The sequence below is a fragment of the Ovis canadensis genome, chromosome 15 (genome assembly GCF_042477335.2).
Source record: "Ovis canadensis isolate MfBH-ARS-UI-01 breed Bighorn chromosome 15, ARS-UI_OviCan_v2, whole genome shotgun sequence".
Classification (NCBI taxonomy): domain Eukaryota; kingdom Metazoa; phylum Chordata; class Mammalia; order Artiodactyla; family Bovidae; genus Ovis; species Ovis canadensis.
This window is the reverse complement of record NC_091259.1, coordinates 55,245,918-55,264,629: the sequence shown is the minus strand read 5'-3', so window position 1 is coordinate 55,264,629 and position 18,712 is coordinate 55,245,918. Positions and strand designations below refer to the sequence as shown.

Here is an 18,712-nt window from a genome sequence, read left to right as displayed (position 1 = left end):
AGGAGGAAAAAGAACTCTGCTTGGAAAAGTTAGCCTTGTCTCTGTCATTTGTATACACTGATTGCCAAGCTAAAATCCAACCATGGCATGAAAATGGTGAGAAGAGGTAGGAGAACCTCCAATACGCCTATGGCTCTTCTGGTCTCACTGAGACACCGTCTGTCCTACAGCCTGATCTACTTCTTGATTTCTTTCTCCAGATGCTTCATTAAATAATCCCCCATGTTTATTTTAGACAAAAGAGAGAGAAGCAGAGGGACACATTTAGATCCCTTCCGTGTTTTCCCATCATCCCCCTCACCTGTGGTAGGAAGGAAGAGAAGGCGCTGGGTGGAGTATGGGTAAACTGCGTGTCAGAGACGGAAGTTTAACAGACTGGGTACCGGGCTTTGAATTCCTCCCCAGTCGCAGCCCCCAGCCCAGGACCATCTAAATATTCTCCGGAGACCTGCTTTGCCATTTTACCAGGGGGACATCAGGAGTTCAACATTTAATTCAAACAAATGAGGATTCTCTTTGGGTTTACACAGTTTGTTGTCTGTCAGACACGATTGTTGGGATATAATTGGGAAGGGGCTCTAGAGGACTTAATATCTAAGGAAGATAGAACTTGATGGATTTCCTCAACAAAATAATTGAATTTACATTTGCTTGGATGCTTATAATAGAATTAAGAATTGTGTCCTATTTGAGAATTAGGCTGAGAGTTTCCCAAGACGTGAGCTAACTCCCATAAAAGTAAATATTGATTTGTCTGTAGATTGAGCCAAAAGGTGGGAGGAGGGGATGTTATTTATGGGTCTGAGTATCTTGTTTCCTCACAGCTGAGGTGAGAGCAGGCTGCCTGACTTTAGGTACTCTGCTGACTTAAGAGATGTCTGAGAAGTTACTGTACATTTATCCAGGCAACTAATATCAGTGAGAAGATATTTCTGAGATTTTTTTTCCTGTTGTGGGATAATACTGCCTTGCTTAGTGTCATCACTTCATATTCCTTTTGCACCAATTTTCTTTTCTTAGAGAACAGGACTGCTTAGTTCACCAAATAATGCACATGTTATATTGATCACGATGGCTGATTCTTCCTATGCTCTATGAGTGACAGATTGGTCAGTATGCCATATACTCTTAAGAAATAACTTCCTGACATTCACTTTCAGTGTAAAAAAAAACCCTGGATTTTAAGTGTGAAAGCCAGGTTTAATATTCTGGATTAGCTAGGCTATTGACAGCTACACAAAATAAGCAATTAATTTAAACTCCCCATATTTCTGTTTCATTGTCTGAAAGTGAAGTCGCCCAGTCGTGTCTGACTCTTTGTGACCCCATGGACTGTAGCCTATCAGGCTCCTCCCTCCATAGCGTTTTCCAGGCAAGAGTACTGGAGTGGATTGCCATTTCCTTCTCCAGGGAATCTTCCCGACCCAGGAATCGAACCCCGGTCTCCCACATTGCAGGCAGACGCTTTACCGTCTGAGCCACCAGGGAAGCCCTTTCATTGTCTAAAACACTGAAAAGAGTAATTATTTTACTGACTTTTTTCATTCAATTATATATGCATGTAAAAACATTCACTCTCTTTGTGCTTTTTTCTTTCTTATAAACTGTCTTCCTTCCCCTCCCTCCCTGTCTTTTTCTTCTCTTTTTTTGTTATTTTCCATAGCTCCTTTCCTCTCTATTTCACCCATTTTCTTTTTTAGTCTCTCCTCCTTTGTTTTATAAGAATCTCAGGTAAATTATTCTGCTCTTGATTGTGACCCCAAGACTATCTTGTTTTTTTTTCATACTCTCTTCCTCCAAAGTGGGTCACCATTAAAACATACTTTCAAGATCAATCAATTACTTTGGATAATCTAGTACGTGTTTTGAACTCAGGTAGATAAAGTACAGGTAACCAGCTTAATTATCTGCCCAGCTAAATCCAGAAGGAGAGAAAATAATTACATGAATAAAGCTAACAAAATTTTAGAGGGCAGACATTTGCTACTTAGCGTCATTTTCTCATGTTGCACACTGAAGCTTATTTCACGCCATTATAAGAGGAAATGAGTCCTTCCTCCCTGTAAAGAACATTTCTGACTTCCTGGCCCCCAAAGTTGCCCACAGTCCAAGCTGCTTGGAGGCCCCTGCTCCTTTGATTACCAAGGATGTAATTTTGTCATCTCCCTCCGAGGGTAATTTATTCAGTTCCTTCCCCACTGGTACAACCATAGAAATTTTTCCCAAGAAGATTCTCATCACTCAGCTTTCTTACCCTTCTTTGCTTGGGGTGTTTTTCCTTTATTCAGACTCCCCAAGAGCCTTTGATCTCTCTCACTCTGTACACAGTGTTGAATTAAGTCTTTGACAGTATACTCTCCTGGGAAATAGACCATAGGGCCTCGGGGTCCAGGTGTCTAACAAGGGCACCAGCCATTGAAAGTAATGGAGCACAGAGGAGCCAGAGGCCATAAAATCAGCCTCTAGAGCCTTTGAAGAGGCCAGTTCAGGTGCTTTTTCCAACAACCAGAAATAGAGCCAGTGCAAACCTTGGAAGCTGGTAAGTCCTAGTTGAGGCCAGGAAAATTGTGAGGAAGGAGACAATGAAGAAAGGTGAGTCCAGGAGCCTGGAATGAAAAGGAGATGAAATCTTTCAATAGGGCCTGATATAGATGTCGACTCTGTCAACACACTTAGATCCTGTGGCCATACAAAGTTGTTGACCCCAAACAACTGTAGACTCAAAGCCCCCATCCATATCACGGCTAGAAGACCAAGGTGGTGTGCCTGGCTGGGTCAGGACCTTCTTTTCTTCTCTTGTCTTAAACACATCTGTGAGCCAAAGTGATCGCTCTGTTTCTAGTCAATCATAGCTAGGTTCAGACTTTCTGTTATCATTTGGCTTATTTAAGACTTATCTGTCCTTTCCAGACTCTCAACATTTCATGGTCAGGGATCATGTCCTGTTCTTTAGCACTTGGAATAAGGAACCATTATGACCACTCCTTTGTAAATATCAGTCTGTGAGTGTAACTAATAGAATTAGTGGAGTAATTAATGAAATTGGAGTATTGAAGATCAAAGCAATGCCGCAGATGGCCAACAAGTCCTCATTTCTCATATTAAGAGGCTTGAGTTTCATTGAGGAGAATATGTATATAGAGAAAAAATGTTCCCAGCTATTGAGGAATTTAAAAGGATTCTAAGATGGGACTAAAAGTATATTGCTATACTATATCAGTGTTATATGAGGTCTGAAAAGGACATTTCTTCCCTGTGTCTGTTAAAAGACTTTTGATGATGTTCTTGACTCCAGTTTCTCTGTGCCTTCAGTCTTCCTTACACTAAATCTAGGTGTCCTTCTCACCTCTCGAATATTAATATATCCTTCCTTCTCCAGCTACCTGCCTGTGTTCAGATATTGATCACTTTTCCTCTGGACTCTTCAGGATTCTCTAAAAGGCTGGTGTGTGATTCTCCTTTGTCCCATCTGTAGCATGGCACTTCCCTGTGTCAAATTCTCTGTTGATTCCTTAGGATGTACCTGACAATGCCTACTACCAGGTGGGCTGTGAATGGGCTGCATATGCTCCTGCTCACATTTAAACCTTGTCTCCTGATACTCTGCTCACCTACCTCCTCCCCCACAAAGACCTTAAGACCTACTGGCCCCTAATACCTCATCATTAATCATTACTGAACATCCAACTAGGCAGACCTTTCTTCTTTTGCCATTGCCTACAAGAGTAACCCTCCCCTCTCCCCAGATGAATATAACCACTTTATGTGTCCTTCTCAGATGCTTTAAGCTTGTTATGTCCCTGGGCTAATAGGGTCTCAGGAAATAATCCTTTCTGTCCCCACAACAACAGCAAAGCTAAGTATCATTTATCTGTTTCACATATGAGAAAATCAGGCACCAAAGAGTTTAAATAGCCTTCAGGGTCATGTAATGAGTATGAGAGCCAGAGCTGGAACTCAGATTTTCAACTGCAGAACATTGCTTCATTCACCTGTACTTTTGTCTCTTTCCCACTGCTTGTAAGATCATTTTTACTATAACCACAATTATAAGATGTGTTATATATGTTTATAAGTCAAGTTTTCTCTATTAGTTAATTTCCCTGAAAATAATCATTTTTTCTTAATCCACGTTATACATCTGTATGCCAAACAAGATCAGATCTGAAAAGGCATTGATAATTTTCTTGACTTTTCAAATAGTTTGAGTCACTCTGAGAATCTAGAACTTGATTAATGAGAAGGAGAAGGCTTTTTCGAAGACATAGGTATGTTTTCTATCCTTCATACTGAGAATAAATTCTCTAATCGCAAATGGAAATACAAAAAGAGACACAGATGTATAGAACAGATTTTTGGACTCTGTGGGAGAGGGAGAGGGTGGGATGATCTGGGAGAATGGCATTGAAACGTATAATATCATGTAAGAAACGAATCGCCAGTCTAGGTCCGATGCAGGATACAGGATGCTTGGGGCTGGTGCACTGGGACGACCCAGAGAGATGGTATAGGGAGGGAGATGCTAGGGGGGTTCAGGATTGGGAACTCATGTACACCCGTGGTGGATTCATGTTGATGTATGGCAAAACCAATACAGTATTGTAAAGTGAAATAAAGTAAAATTAAAAAATAAAACAAATGGAAATACAGAACTGAGCTAATACATAGCTGTCCCTACCCCCAGATTTGACCCTTGAGCCCCTGAATCTTTGGTTTCCTAAAGTCCTACACTGAGTAGAAAGTTGTGTTTGTTTATTGCATAGTCTGTATTTGGAAAGTCTAGGATATTGAAAGTGAAATTCTTTGGATCAAGAAAAACCCTTCATTTCCTTCTCTGGCAGCCAGCATCTGATACCTTCTCATACACACATCACTCTCCTGGAGGCGGCGGCTCAGGTGGGATACATGAGTAGCATCAGTAGCCCCAAGTCTACAGAGTGTATGTCTCCTGGGCTGCTTCTCCCATCCCTGCACGACTCCCTGGCTCTTTCCCGGTCTTCAGGTGCTGGAGTCATTGTTGCCAGTCTTCTTAGTGTTGGTCAGTCTGCTCTTTGTGTAGCAGTGAGGGAGTTAAGGCAGAACCCAACACCAAGAAAAAAAATCCCAACTAGAATCACAGCAGGTAAAATTTCAGAACACAGATTCCATATGCTGAAATAATTGGATCCTGGTCCCAAGGATTCATGGATAATTTTGCTTACCAGGTAAGTAAGCCCTATTTGAGTTTATATGCTGAAAACTTACTCACTAACTATTGAAAACTTCTATTTCACCTTTGGTAACCTCCTGGTGTACCTTGCGATACTGTCTCTGCCACAAGAATAGGAAATAAAGGACTCAAAACTAATAAAGCACTCTTGAAATTTCACAAAGAGAAGCAATAGCAGTTAATCAGTAAAAGAATGATAAACATTACACCTTGAAGTGAAATCCTCTTTGGAGCTGGACGAAATTGTTGTCCTGGGATGGTGCAAAGGGCTGCTCCACCTCTAATCCAATATTTCCTGAATACTGAAAATAAAGAATCCTGAAGTCAGTCCCTGTCCAATTGTATGGAGCAGAGGGCTTGGCTCCTTTAGAATCAGAGGAACAGAGCTCTCTTCCTTGTAAACTCTGAGGAAAGGAAAAGCTGAGTTAAGTAATTGTGCTGAATGAGGCTAAATCTTGTACAGGGGCTGAAAGCACAGGCTCTAGAATCAGATTCCCCGGCTTTCAGTTTGGTTTTGCCACGTGTGTGTGTGTGTGTGTCTGTGTGTGTGTTAGTCACTCAGTCATGTCCGACTCTGTGACACCATGAACTGTAGCCTACAAGGCTCCTCTGTCCATGGAGTTCTCCAGGCAAGAATGCTGGAGTGGGTTGCCATTCTTTTATTCAGGGATTGACCCCAAGTCTCCTGAATTACAGGCAGATTCTTTACCATCTGAGCCACCAGGAAATGTGGCTTATGTTCTAGCTTTCCAATTTTGATCAAAGTGCTCAGCCTCCCTTTTCTTGTTCCCTTCATTATCGATGAAAATAATAATATTAGTTACTTTTTCGTGTTTTTAAAAGAGGAAGTGATATAATGCATATAAAGTATTTGGCATGATACCACATGCATGGCAAGTTTTTAGTTAAATGTCAGCAATGATTAACAATGATGATGATGACTTGAAATCATCACTGAGGCAGTTTCAGAGCTCTAGTGAAAACCCAAGTTTTACTACAATTATAACATACACTTCCCATGGTGCTACATTCTATTCTACATTTTAAGGACTCTGGATTTCCAGTGTGATCAGGATATGCTGCATGGCATCACCCAGCAACTACTCCTCTCCCCCAGTCTCCGAATTCCTCCTCATCTGCTTCCCTAACTACCAGAGCTGGCAGCACTGGCTGTCCCTGCCCCTCAGTCTCCTCTTCCTCCTGGCCATGGGGGCCAACGCCACCCTCCTGATCACCATCTGGATGGAGGCCTCTCTGCACGAGCCCATGTACTACCTGCTCAGCCTCCTCTCCCTGCTGGACGTGGTGCTCTGTCTCACCGTCATCCCCAAGGTCCTGGCCATCTTCTGGTTTGACCTCAGGTCTATTGGGTTTTTCCCCTGCTTCCTCCAGATGTTCATCATGAACAGTTTCCTGACCATGGAGTCCTGCACATTCATGGTCATGGCCTATGACCGCTATGTGGCCATCTGCCACCCTCTGCATTACCCGTCTATCATCACTAACCAATTTGTGGCCAGAGCTACCATCTTTGTAGTGGCCCGGAATGCCCTTGTGTCACTCCCAGTTCCAGTCCTTTCCGCCAGACTCAGCTACTGTGCGGAGAACACCATCAAGAACTGCATCTGCACTAACCTGTCTGTGTCCAAACTCTCCTGTGATGACATCACCTTCAATCGGCTCTACCAGTTTGTGGCAGGCTGGACCCTACTGGGCTCTGACCTCATCCTTATCATTCTCTCCTACTCTTTTATCCTGAAAGCTGTGCTAAAGATCAAAGCTGAGGGAGCTGCTGCCAAGGCCCTGAGCACCTGTGGTTCTCACTTCATCCTCATCCTCTTCTTCAGCACAGTCCTGCTGGTGCTGGTCATCACTAACCTGGCCAGGAAGAGGATTCCCCCAGATGTCCCCATCCTGCTCAACATCCTGCACCACCTCATCCCCCCAGCTCTGAACCCCATTGTTTATGGTGTGAGAACCAAGGAGATCAAGCAGGGAATCCAGAAACTGCTCAGGAGGTTATGAGGTAAAATGCGACAGGCCAAAAAATTGGGAACAGAAATTGCTAACAGGCAATAATTTCATTGGAAGGACTGATGTTGAAGCTGAAACTCCAACACTTTGGCCACATGATGCAAAGAGCTGACTCGTTTGAAAAGACCCTGATACTGGGAAAGATTGAAAGCAGGAGGAGAAAGGGATGATAGAGGATGATATGGTTGGATGACATCACTGACTCAATGGGCATGAGCTTGAGCAAGCTCCAGGAAGTGGTGACAGAAAGAGAAGCCTGGCATGCTGCAGTCCATGGGGTTGCAAAGAGTTGGATATGACTGAGTGACTGAACTGAGGTCTCGATTAAGCAGCCTTGGTTATGTTGTTAAATTTCTATCAGATCATTTTGGAATTTGAAATCTAAAAGAGTTAATCAGTTCACCAAGAAAATGAAAAAGATAAATGGAAACTTTGATGCCAGAAGACTTTTCATAAGTTATGTACTGTTTATACTAAAAAAAAAAATGCATTGAGGCAACATAAAGGGTTCTGTGCAACTTTCTAAAAGAAAATAGCTGTAAAGATAACCTCATATCCTAAGCAAGTAAAGTCTTAAATAATATTGTCTTACCTCTTGCCTCTGACTTTCCTTGAGTCCTCTCTAGTTATCTACATACCACAATAACCATAGAGGTAAATTTTGGACCCCATGAGATCCCAGTAACATCAGGTATCTCCAGCACACAAGCAGGGATCTTACATAACATAGTTTGCTTCTGGCACAGAAACTAAAATGATGGCCACCAGAATAAATCGGGATATGCCTATGATAGTGAACAGTCCCAAGCGATGATCAAAAGAACTGGAAAGATCTTGTCAAAATTCTGTCCACCACAGCCTGAAAAATGCTTCACAAGGCTTTAATCCCCCTGACACCTCACTTCAGCAGGGTCCCAACCATGAGTCTATCACACTTCCACAGCTAGAGGGCACTCCTAGGCAGAGTCCCAGGAGTTTGCAATAGAACTGCGTGGATGTTTGTTTCAGTTGGAGTGAAAATGCTTTACAATGTTGTTAGTTTCTGATGCAGAACAAACTGAATCAGCCATATGTATCCATATATTCCCTCCCTTTTAAGCCTCCATCCCAGCCCTCATCCAGCCCTTCTAGGTCATCAGAGAGCAGGGAGCTGAGCTCCCTGCACTATGCAACAGTTTCCCACAAGCTATATATCATGAGAAGAGTACCCTTGTGTGGGTGTTAAAGCGCAGGAGCAGCAGGGACAGGGCACTGAGAGCTTCCGCTACAGCCACTCCTGTACTGTCCTGTCCTGTACTGTCCTGTCCTGTACTGTCTCTGTGTTCATTCGTGCTGACCTGTCACTACTTCTTCATACAGTGGCCTCTCACAATTTTTTTAAGGATTCAAGACAGGGAGGTATATTACTGCCACTGCAGCTGGTCCCTTCATTCTTCACCTCCTCCTTTACCGTTCATTCTAGATTCTACTCACACTCAATCAGTGAGTGTGCAAAGAGCTGACTCATTTGAAAAGACCCTGATACTGGGAAAGATTGAAAACAGGAGGAGAAAGGGATGACAGAGGATGATATGGTTGGATGGCAACACTGACTTAATGGGCATGAGCTTGAGCAAGTTCCAGGAAGTGGTGACGGAAAGGGAAGCCTGGCATGCTGCAGTCCATGGGGTTGCAAAGAGTTGGATATGACTGAGTGACTGAACTGAGGTCTCGATTAAGCAGCCTTGGTTATGTTGTTAAACCTCTAGCTGCCCCATTGTTCCTCACCTCCTCTTCCCTGATACAAGCTCCTTGGTGGTCATTAATATGAACCATTAGATTTGCATGTTTTTTGCCAAATCCCATGGGAGTATTCACATGCTTCTTCCCCAAAACCTCTTTGCCTCTGATTGTCAAGTCTTGCTAATTCTCCCTGTACATCAAGTTGATGACCACATGCAAGGCTTAAAGTTCTGCCTCCATCTTTGTAGTTCACTCATGACTTAACGCTGTAATGTGACAACATTTTAGCTTGCACAACATAGTAATATTCATTACTAGGCCTGGAACCTCCTTAAGGCCATTGACGTGAAGAGAAGGAAAGACAGTCATTTAAATGAGGTAGGCAAAATAAGGTCTGGGACAACCGACTGTATAATTTATGCCCCTATGTTTGCTCTAACCAGTGGTCCCCAACTAGTTTTGTGGAAGATAATTTTTTCCACAGACTGAGGGTGAGGATGGTTTCAGGAATATTCAAGTGCATTAACTTTATTGAGCATTTTATTTCTATTATTACTACATCAACTCCACCTCATATTATCAGGTGTTAGATCCCGAAGTTCAGAGACCCCTGACCTAGGAAATTCCCAAAATACAATCCTGTTGGAATTGGCTACTGCTATGCCTACCAAGGGAACATTTCATGCAAGTTCAGTTCTGTTCAGTCACGCGGCCGTGTCCGACTCTTTGCAACCCCATGAATCGCAGCATGCCAGGCCTCCCTGTCCATCACCAACTCCCCGAGTTCACTCAGACTCACATCCATCGAGTCAGTGATGCCATCCAGCCATCTCATGCTCTGTCATCCCCTTCTCCTCCTGCCTCCAATCCACCCAGCATCAGAGTCTTTTCCAATGAGTCAACTCTTCTCATCAGGTGGCCAAAGTTTTGGAGTTTCAGCTTCAGCATCAGTCCTTCCAATGAACCCAGGACTGATCTCCTTTAGGATGGACTGGTTGGATCTCCTTGCAGTCCAAGGGACTCTCAAGAGTCTTCTCCAACACCACACTTCAAAAGCATCAATTCTTTGGCACTCAGCTTTCTTCATGGTCCAACTCTCACATCCATACATGACCACTGAAAAAACCATAGCCTTGACTAGACAGAACTTTGCTGGCAATGTAATATCTCTGCTTTTCAATATGTTATCTAGGTTGGTCTTAACTTTCCTTCCCAGGAGTAAGCATCTTTTAATTTCATAGCTGCAGTGACCATCTGCAGTGATTTTGGAGCCCAAAAAATAAAGTCTGACACTGTTTCCACTGTTTCCCCATCTACCTGCCATGAAGTGATGGGACAAGATACCATGATCTTAGTTTTCTGAATCTTGAGCTTTATGCAAAGATGGGCTCAAGAAAGGACAGAAATGATAGGGACCTAATAGAAGCAGAAACTATTAAGAAGAGGTGGCAAGAATACACAAAACTGTACAAAAAAGAGCTGAGCTTCATGACCCAGATAATCATGATGGTGTGATCACTCACCTAGAGCCAGACATCCTGGAATGTGAAGTCAGGTGGGCCTTAGGAAGTATCACTATGTATAAAGCTAGTGGAGGTGATGAAATCCCAGTTGAGCTATTTCAAATCCTAAAAGATGATGCTGTGAAAGTGCTGCACTCAATATGCCAGCAAATTTGGAAAACTCAGCAGTGGCCGCAGGACTGGAAAAGGTCAGTTTTCATTCCAATCCCAAAGAAAGGCAATGCCAAAGAATGCTCATACTACCACACAATTGCACTCATCTCACACACTGGTAAAGTAATGCTCAAAATTCTCCAAGCCAGGCTTCAGCAATAAGTGAACCGTGAACTTCCAGATGTTCAAGCTGGTTTTAGAAAAGGCAGAGGAACCAGAGATCAAATTGCCAACATCTGCTGGATCATTAAAAAAGCAATAGAGTTCCAGAAACACATCTATTTCTGCTTTACTGACTATGCCAAAGCCTTTGACTGTGTGGGTCACAATAAACTGTGGAAGATTCTGAAAGAGATGGGAATATCAGCTGGGCTGTAGGTAGCACAGGCTAGAATCAAAATTGCTGGGAGAAATATCAATAACCTCAGATATGCAGATGACACCACCCTTATGGCAGAAAGTGAAGAAGAACTAAAGAGCTTCTTGATGAAAGTGAAAGAAGAGAGTGAAAAAGTTGGCTTAAAGCTCAACATTCAGAAAACGAAGATCGTGGCATCCGGTCCAATCACTTCATGGGAAATAGAGGGGGAAACAGTGGAAACAGTGGCTGACTTTATTTTTCTGGGCTCCAAAATCACTGCAGATGGTGATCACAGCAATGAATTTAAAAGATGCTTATTCCTTGGAAGGAAAGTTATGACCAACCTAGATAACATATTGAACAGCAGAGACATTACTTTGCCAACCAAGGTCCGTCTAGTCAAGGCTATGGTTTTTCCAGTGGTCATGTATGGATGTGAGGGTTGGACTGTGAAGAAAGCTGAGCACTGAAGAATTGATGCTTTTGAACTGTGGTGTTGGAGAAGACTCTTGAGAGTCCCTTGGACTGCAAGGAGATCCAACCAGTCCATTCTAAAGGAGATCAGTTCTGGGTGTTCATTGGAAGGACTGATGCTGAAGCTGAAACTCCAATACTTTGGCCAGCTGATGCGAAGAGCTGACCCTTTTGAAAAAACCCTGATGCTGGGAAAGATTGAAAGCAGAAGTAGAAGGGGAAGACAAAGGATCAGACGTTTGGATGGCATCACCTACCTAGTGGACATGGGTTTGGGGAGACTCTGGAAGTTGGTGATGGACAGGGAGGCCTGGCGTGCTGCAATTCATGGGGTCGCAAAGAGTCAGACACAACTGAGCAAACGGAACTAGGTAAGATCCAGTTTGGATAATTCCAGGAATACAGAGTTGATTTAACATTCAAACATCAATTAAAATATTTCACTATATTAACAAACAAAAGTCCCTATAATCACCTCAGTACATACAGAAAAACATCTAACAAAATGCAACCTACCTCTTACCCCAGATCTTTAATATGCTAATGATATCAGAGAAGTTTTGAATCACAGAATACAGTATAAAACCTGTGAACATTTTGAAGTCATTTTCATCCCTAGCACTTGAAAGAGGAGAGGATCAGCCTTAGGGGAAACTAGGTGAAAGAGATAAACTTTACGGCAATCTTTACTTCGCCCATGCATTCACGTGAGATTGTGGTGCCATTTCTGAAGTTGTTGAGAGGGAAGAAAGCTGCGGAGTGTTTGTCATGGCTGTGCTATATGTAAGCACAGCAAAGGACCTCTGTAGTTTCAACTGAGGTGTGTATAGTCTTACTTAATAGTAGACCCTGAAAAGAGCAGTGCTGGGGCAGATATAATTGGTGATTAACTAAGAGGCCTGTTTGCCTCAGTTGTAGAAAACAAGAAATATTAATGCCCAGGAGGCAAGGAAGCATTTCTCTGACAATCACAAAGCTCACCTGGAGGATTCACAGCCTGGAACTTGCTCTTTTATCCCTGATTCCCTCTACCCCTAGGTGCACTTGACTAAACAAAATATTCATATCTTAAGGAAATATGAGAACAAGATTTTTAAAAATAAGAAAATAACAAGCACTATGAAATAAAGGCAATGAACTAAACAACACACATTGTAGGCATCAGAATTAATGACTAGTTAGAAAAAATAACTATTGCAGACAAGTTGGCTATATTTAGCATGAAAGTACAAAATAAGCAATTATTTGGTAAGTAAAAGCATTGATGCCCTCAGAGACTTAATGGAAGATATTGGAAATATAAATTCAGGAACAAAATAGTTGATATGAGGCAGCCAGTGGATGAGTTGAAGAGCTGAGAGCTGAATTAATGAACTGTCTGTAACCAAAAAAAAACTTCCCAGTCATAGTATATAATGGTCAGAAGATGCAGAAATAAGGAAGAGAGAATGATTAAAAGACTTTGGGCAAAGGGGCCAAAATGTAAATTTGGTCTAATAAAAAATTACATAAGGAAATACATGAATGGAAGAGAAGCACCTGAATAGAAATGAAGAATTGCTCCTATATTTTTACAATGTAAGACTGAAAGGTGTTGTAGAGAGACAAATTAGATCCTAATAAAGAAAGCTCCTACATATACTATGGTGATTGTAAGGCAAGCGTGGAGAAAAAGAGAGCAAGCCAGACATCAAGCAGAGAAAGATTTATTATAGAAAGAATGAAAGTGACTGGCTTTAGAGTAAAACTAGTGCTCTCTTTTTACAGCCAACCCTTCTTATACCTTATCAATGGGAAATTATGCCCCGGAGGGAGGGGGCCTCAGTTTATCTTTGGTCCGCAGCTGGGATCTTGTGGTCAAGTAGTTGAAGGGGTCTCATGGGTCGGGTGGTCATGTAGGCTTGAAAAACTAGCACCAGCAGGGAAAAATAGGATATCACCTTAGGGAAAAACAGGATGTGGCCACTGTGACTTCATCCCTTGTTTGTCAGGTCACCACAATAGGCCAGGTTCAACTATATGCCATGAGACCCTTGTGAACCCTAATGGTGGTATCAGAGGAAAAGAATAAACTCTTAAGGCTGCATGTGATTAGATAGATTCCTAAACAAGCTCAGGGATTCTGATATTTGTTGGCATTTGGGAGAGTTGACATTAAAGATAAAAGGACAGAGAAACATAAGTAAATCAAAGTAGCAACTTTAGTAATAAAGAAAGAAAATCACCAAGCAGAAAAATTAACATTACCTGTGAAAGTTTTATAGATGACCACAAATTGTTTTATACTTCTCCATGAAGTTGTTTACTGTCCCTCCTTGTGAATCTGGGTTGGCTTTAGTGATTCACTCATAATCAATAGAATATGGCAGAAGTGATGCTGATTAGGAAAGATGTGTAGAGAATAAAAATCTAAAAATCCCTACACCAATACTGTATACTATGCGTATATGTGAAATTTAGAAAGATGGTAACGATAACCCTGTATGCAAGACAGCAAAAGAGACACAGATGTATAGAACAGTCTTTTGGACTCTGTGGGAGAGGGAGAGGGTGGGATGATTTGGGAGAATGGCATTGAAACATGTATATTATCATATAAGAAATGAATCGCCCGTCTAGGTTCGATGCAGGATACAGGATGCTTGGGGCTGGTGCACTGGAATGACCCAGAGGGATGGTATGGGGAGGGAGGTGGGAGGGGGGTTCAGGATTGGGAACACGTGTACACCTGTGGTGGATTCATGTTGATGTATGGCAAAACCAATACAGTATTGTAAAGTAATTAGCCTCCAATTAAATAAATTTAAATTAAAAATAATAATAATAAATAAAAATCCCTAAAATTTTTTAGATAGAATTCTAATAGGAACTAATTTTGCTATATAATAGTATGACTTACAAAGCATTAGTAATAAAAATATTGTGTCACTGCTTTTAAGTAAAGTCAGGCACACCAGTGATGGAACAGAAACAGAGACCTGTATGAATTAGAACCTGGTATGTAATAAAGCTGAGGAGAAGGGGACGACAGAGGGTGAGATGGTTGGATGGCATCACAGACTCAATGGACATGGGCTGGGGTAGACTCTGGCAGTTGGTGATGGGGAGGCCTGGCATGATGCAGTTCATGGGGTGGCAGAGTCGGACACGACTGAGCAACTGAACTGAACTTAAATCAGTGGAAACAGGATCAATTGTCCCTATGTGGAGAATAATAAAGGTAGAGTCATATCTAACACTATAAACAGGAGTGGTATTCAAAAAATACTTAGTAACTAGTAAAGCACTTCCACCAACAAAACAGAAGATACTTAGGCCTTGCTCTAAAGCTAGGCACTGGTATACCCTGCTCTTCAGGCATTAACCCACTACTTGATGGATCATGGGGAGGTCTAGATACCAAAAAGGGGCCATGGTTGAGATTGGCTCACAGTAGAAAACAGTTATAAAAATAACAAACAGTATTATTTGTATTTTCACACCTCATGTGACTAGAGCAGTGCATACTAAATAATACTTCTAACTCTTGACAATATAAACCACAAGTAGATATCCATATATCAGTAAGAAACATGATACCATGTTTAAATTAAACATTAAGACAAACCAAAAAATTAAACAAAACTTTGTGATTTTGTGGAATGTTCTGGAAATACAATCCTCAAATAAAATCTATTTATAGAAAAATAGCTTGACTTGATCAAATTTAAAGATTTTCAATAAGTAATGGACAGCATGCACTAAAATTGACAGCCGTATGACAGACCAGAGAGGATATTAACAACATCTAGTCAACAGGGGCTTTAATATATAATTACACAAGAAAAAAATTTTAATATGCAAGGAAAACAGCAATTAACAGAAACAGAAGGCACAGGATGTGAATATGTAATTCATACTATAAAACTAACAAATGGATAAATATACATAAAGAAAGATCAATTATCAGAAGAAAATAAATTTAAAATAATGAGATATTTTACATCCATTGAGTTGTCCAAAAAAGTATCAAATGGTGTAAAGAATGTGAAAAATACAAAAAATGTCAGGAATTTCTTCTGGGATTTTGTAAATATTTTGGAGAGAAATTTGGTAATTCCTAATCAAATTAGCTCCTCTGTCCATGGAATTCTCCAGGCAAGAATAGTGGAGTGCATAGCCATTCCTTTCTCCAGGAGATCTTCATGACTCAGGGATCAAACCTGAGTCTCCAGCATTGCCTGAAGATTTTTTACTGTCTGACCCATCAGGAAAACCTGATATTTATATTTAAATATGTTTATATTTTTATAACTGAAAAAAATCATATATACAGTTACTGAGTCCATAAACAGAGTTGTACAATGATATTGACAGTAGAGGTAATTAATTTATGCTAACAGTTAATTATTTCTGTCCTTTATTGAGCCCATCTTTGCATGAAATGTTCGCTTGGTATCTCTAATTTTCTTGAAGAGATCTCTAGTCTTTCCCATTCTGTTCTTTTCCTCTATTTCTTTGCATTGATCACTGAAGAAGGCTTTCTTATCTCTTCTTGCTATTCTTTGGAACTCTGCATTCAGATGCTTATATCTTTCTTTTACTCCTTTGCTTTTCACTTCTCTTCTTTTCACAGCTATTTGTAAGGCCTCCCCAGACAGCCATTTTGCCTTTTTTCATTTCTTTTCCATGGGTATGGTCTTGATCCCTGTCTCCTGTACAATGTCACGAACCTCATCCATAGTTCATCAGGCATTCTATCTATCAGATCTAGTCCCTTAAATCTATTTCTCACTTCCACTGTATAATCATAAGGGATTTGATTTAGGTCATACCTGAATGGTCTAGTGCTTTTCCCTAGTTTCTTCAATTTAAGTCTGAATTTGGCAATAAGGAGTTCATAATCTGAGCCACAGTCTGCTCCCAGTCTTGCTTTTGCTGACTGCATAGAGCTTCTCCATCTTTGGCTGCAAAGAATATAATCAATCTGATTTGGGTATTTACCGTCTGGTAATGTCCATGTGTAGAGTCCTCTCTTGTGTTGTTGGAAGAGGGTGTTTGCTATGAGCAGACAGAAGCAGAAAATATTAGGAAGAGGTGGCAAGAATACACAGAGGAACTGTACAAAAAAAATCTTCACGACCAAGATAATCATGATGGTGTGATCATTCACCTAGAGCCAGACATCCTGGAATGTGAAGTCAGGTGGGCCTTCAAAAGTATCACTATGAACAAAGCTAGTGGAGGTGATGGAATTCCAGTTGAGCTATTTCAAACCCTGGAAGATGATGGCATGAAAGTGCTGCACTCAGTATGCCAGCGAATTTGGAAAACTCAGCAGTGGCCACAGGACTGGAAAAGGTCAGTTTTCATTCCAATCCCAAAGAAAGGAAATGCCAAAGAATGCTCAAACTACTGAACAATTGCACTCATCTCACACGCTAGTAAAGTAATGCTCAAAATTCTCCAAGCCAGGCTTTAGCAATATGTGAACCGTGAAATTCCAGATGTTCAAGCTGGATTTAGAAAAAGCAGAGGAACCAGAGATCAAGTTGCCAACATCTGCTGGATCATTGAAAAAGCAAGAGAGTTCCAGAAAAAAACATCTATTTCTGCTTTATTGACTATGCCAAAGCCTTTGTGTGGATCACAATAAATTGTGGAAAATTCTGAAAAAGATGGGAATACCAGACCACCTGACCTGCCTGTTGAGAAACCTGTATGCAGGTCAAGAAGAAACAGTTAGAACTGGACATGGAACAATAGACTGGTTCCAAATAGGAAAAGGAGTACGTCAAGGCTGTATGTTGTCACCCTGCTTATTTAACTTCTATGCAGAGTACATCATGAGAAATGCTGGGCTGGAAGAAGCACAAATTGGAATCAAGATTGCCGGGAGAAATATCAATAACCTCAGATATGCAGATGACACCACCCTTATGACAGAAAGTGAAGAGGAACTAAAAATCCTCTTGATGAAAGTGAAAGAGAAGAGTGAAAAAGTTGGCTTAAAGCTCAACATTCAGAAAACAAAGATCATGGCATCTGGCCCCACCATTTCATGGGAAATAGATGGGGAAACAGTGGAAACAGTGTCAGACTTTTTTATTTGGGCTCCAAAATCACTGCAGATGGTGACTGCAGCCATGAAATTAAAAGAAGCTTACTCCTTGGAGGAAAAGTTATGACCAACCTAGATAGCATATTAAAAAGCAGAGACATTACTTTGCCAACAAAGGTCCATCTAGTCAAGGCTATGGTTTTTCCTGTGGTCATGTATGGATGTGAGAGTTGGACTGTGAAGAAAGCTGAGCACCAAAGAATTGATGCTTTTGAACTGTGGTGTTGGAGAAGACTCATGAGAGTCCCTTGGACTGCAAGGAGATCCAACCAATCCATCCTAAAGGAGATCAGTCCTGGGTGTTCTTTGGAAAGAATGATGCTAAAGCTGAAACTCCAGTATTTTGGCCACCTCATGGGAAGAGTTGACTCATTGGAAAGGACTGATGCTGGGAGGGATTGGGGGCAGGAGGAGAAGGGGACGACAGAGGATGAGATGGCTGGATGGCATCACCGACTTGATGGATGTGAGTTTGAGTGAACTCCAAGAGATGGTGATGGACAGGGAGGCCTGGAGGGCTGTGATTCATGGGGTCACAAAGAGTCAGACACGACTGAGCAACTGAACTGAAATGAACTGAACTGAACAATTAATTATAGGTCACATGGGTGTTGGCCACCTATATGAAAAAGGGCAAACACACATAACAGAAACTGAACAGCGGTTTAAAATAATGAAATCACATATATGAACATATTGGAGCATGTATATATTTTTTTAATATTTAGGGTTGATGGAAAATTAAGTAGCAGCAGACTTACAACCCTATGACCTTTGTATAAATTCAACACCAAACTATCCTCCCATAAATGAGCATAGGACTAAATAAGCATACTAGTGAATAATTACAAAGACATTTCAAGTGCACTTGAGTTTTTACTTTTCCGAAAGGGAGACAACAAGGAGGAATGTTGAAGCATGCAGAAGAGAAATAAAAATAAAGCAAAGGGCCTTAGAGAAACTGAAAAAAAAACATGTCCCCATAACTTGAGATAAATGATTAATTCCTATAAAGTTATTAACAAAAATAAAAAATCAACAAATTATGTTTCCTAAAAATCAGTTGTAATCAAATCCCATTTAAGAATCTTTTAAAGCAAAAATTAATGTAGAATTTTCTTTCTGAAAAACGCATT

The 18,712-nt window shown here is 41.1% G+C and overlaps 1 protein-coding gene across 1 annotated transcript; it reads left to right on the top strand.

Moving 5' to 3' along the window:
• Positions 1 to 6,292: 6,292 nt before the first annotated feature.
• LOC138420526 (olfactory receptor 56A4) lies at positions 6,293 to 7,234 on the top strand. The gene has a single exon (XM_069553762.1). The coding sequence runs from the start codon at positions 6,293 to 6,295 to the stop codon at positions 7,232 to 7,234; it is 942 nt and encodes a 313-aa protein (XP_069409863.1).
• The last annotated feature ends 11,478 nt before the right edge of the window (positions 7,235 to 18,712 follow it).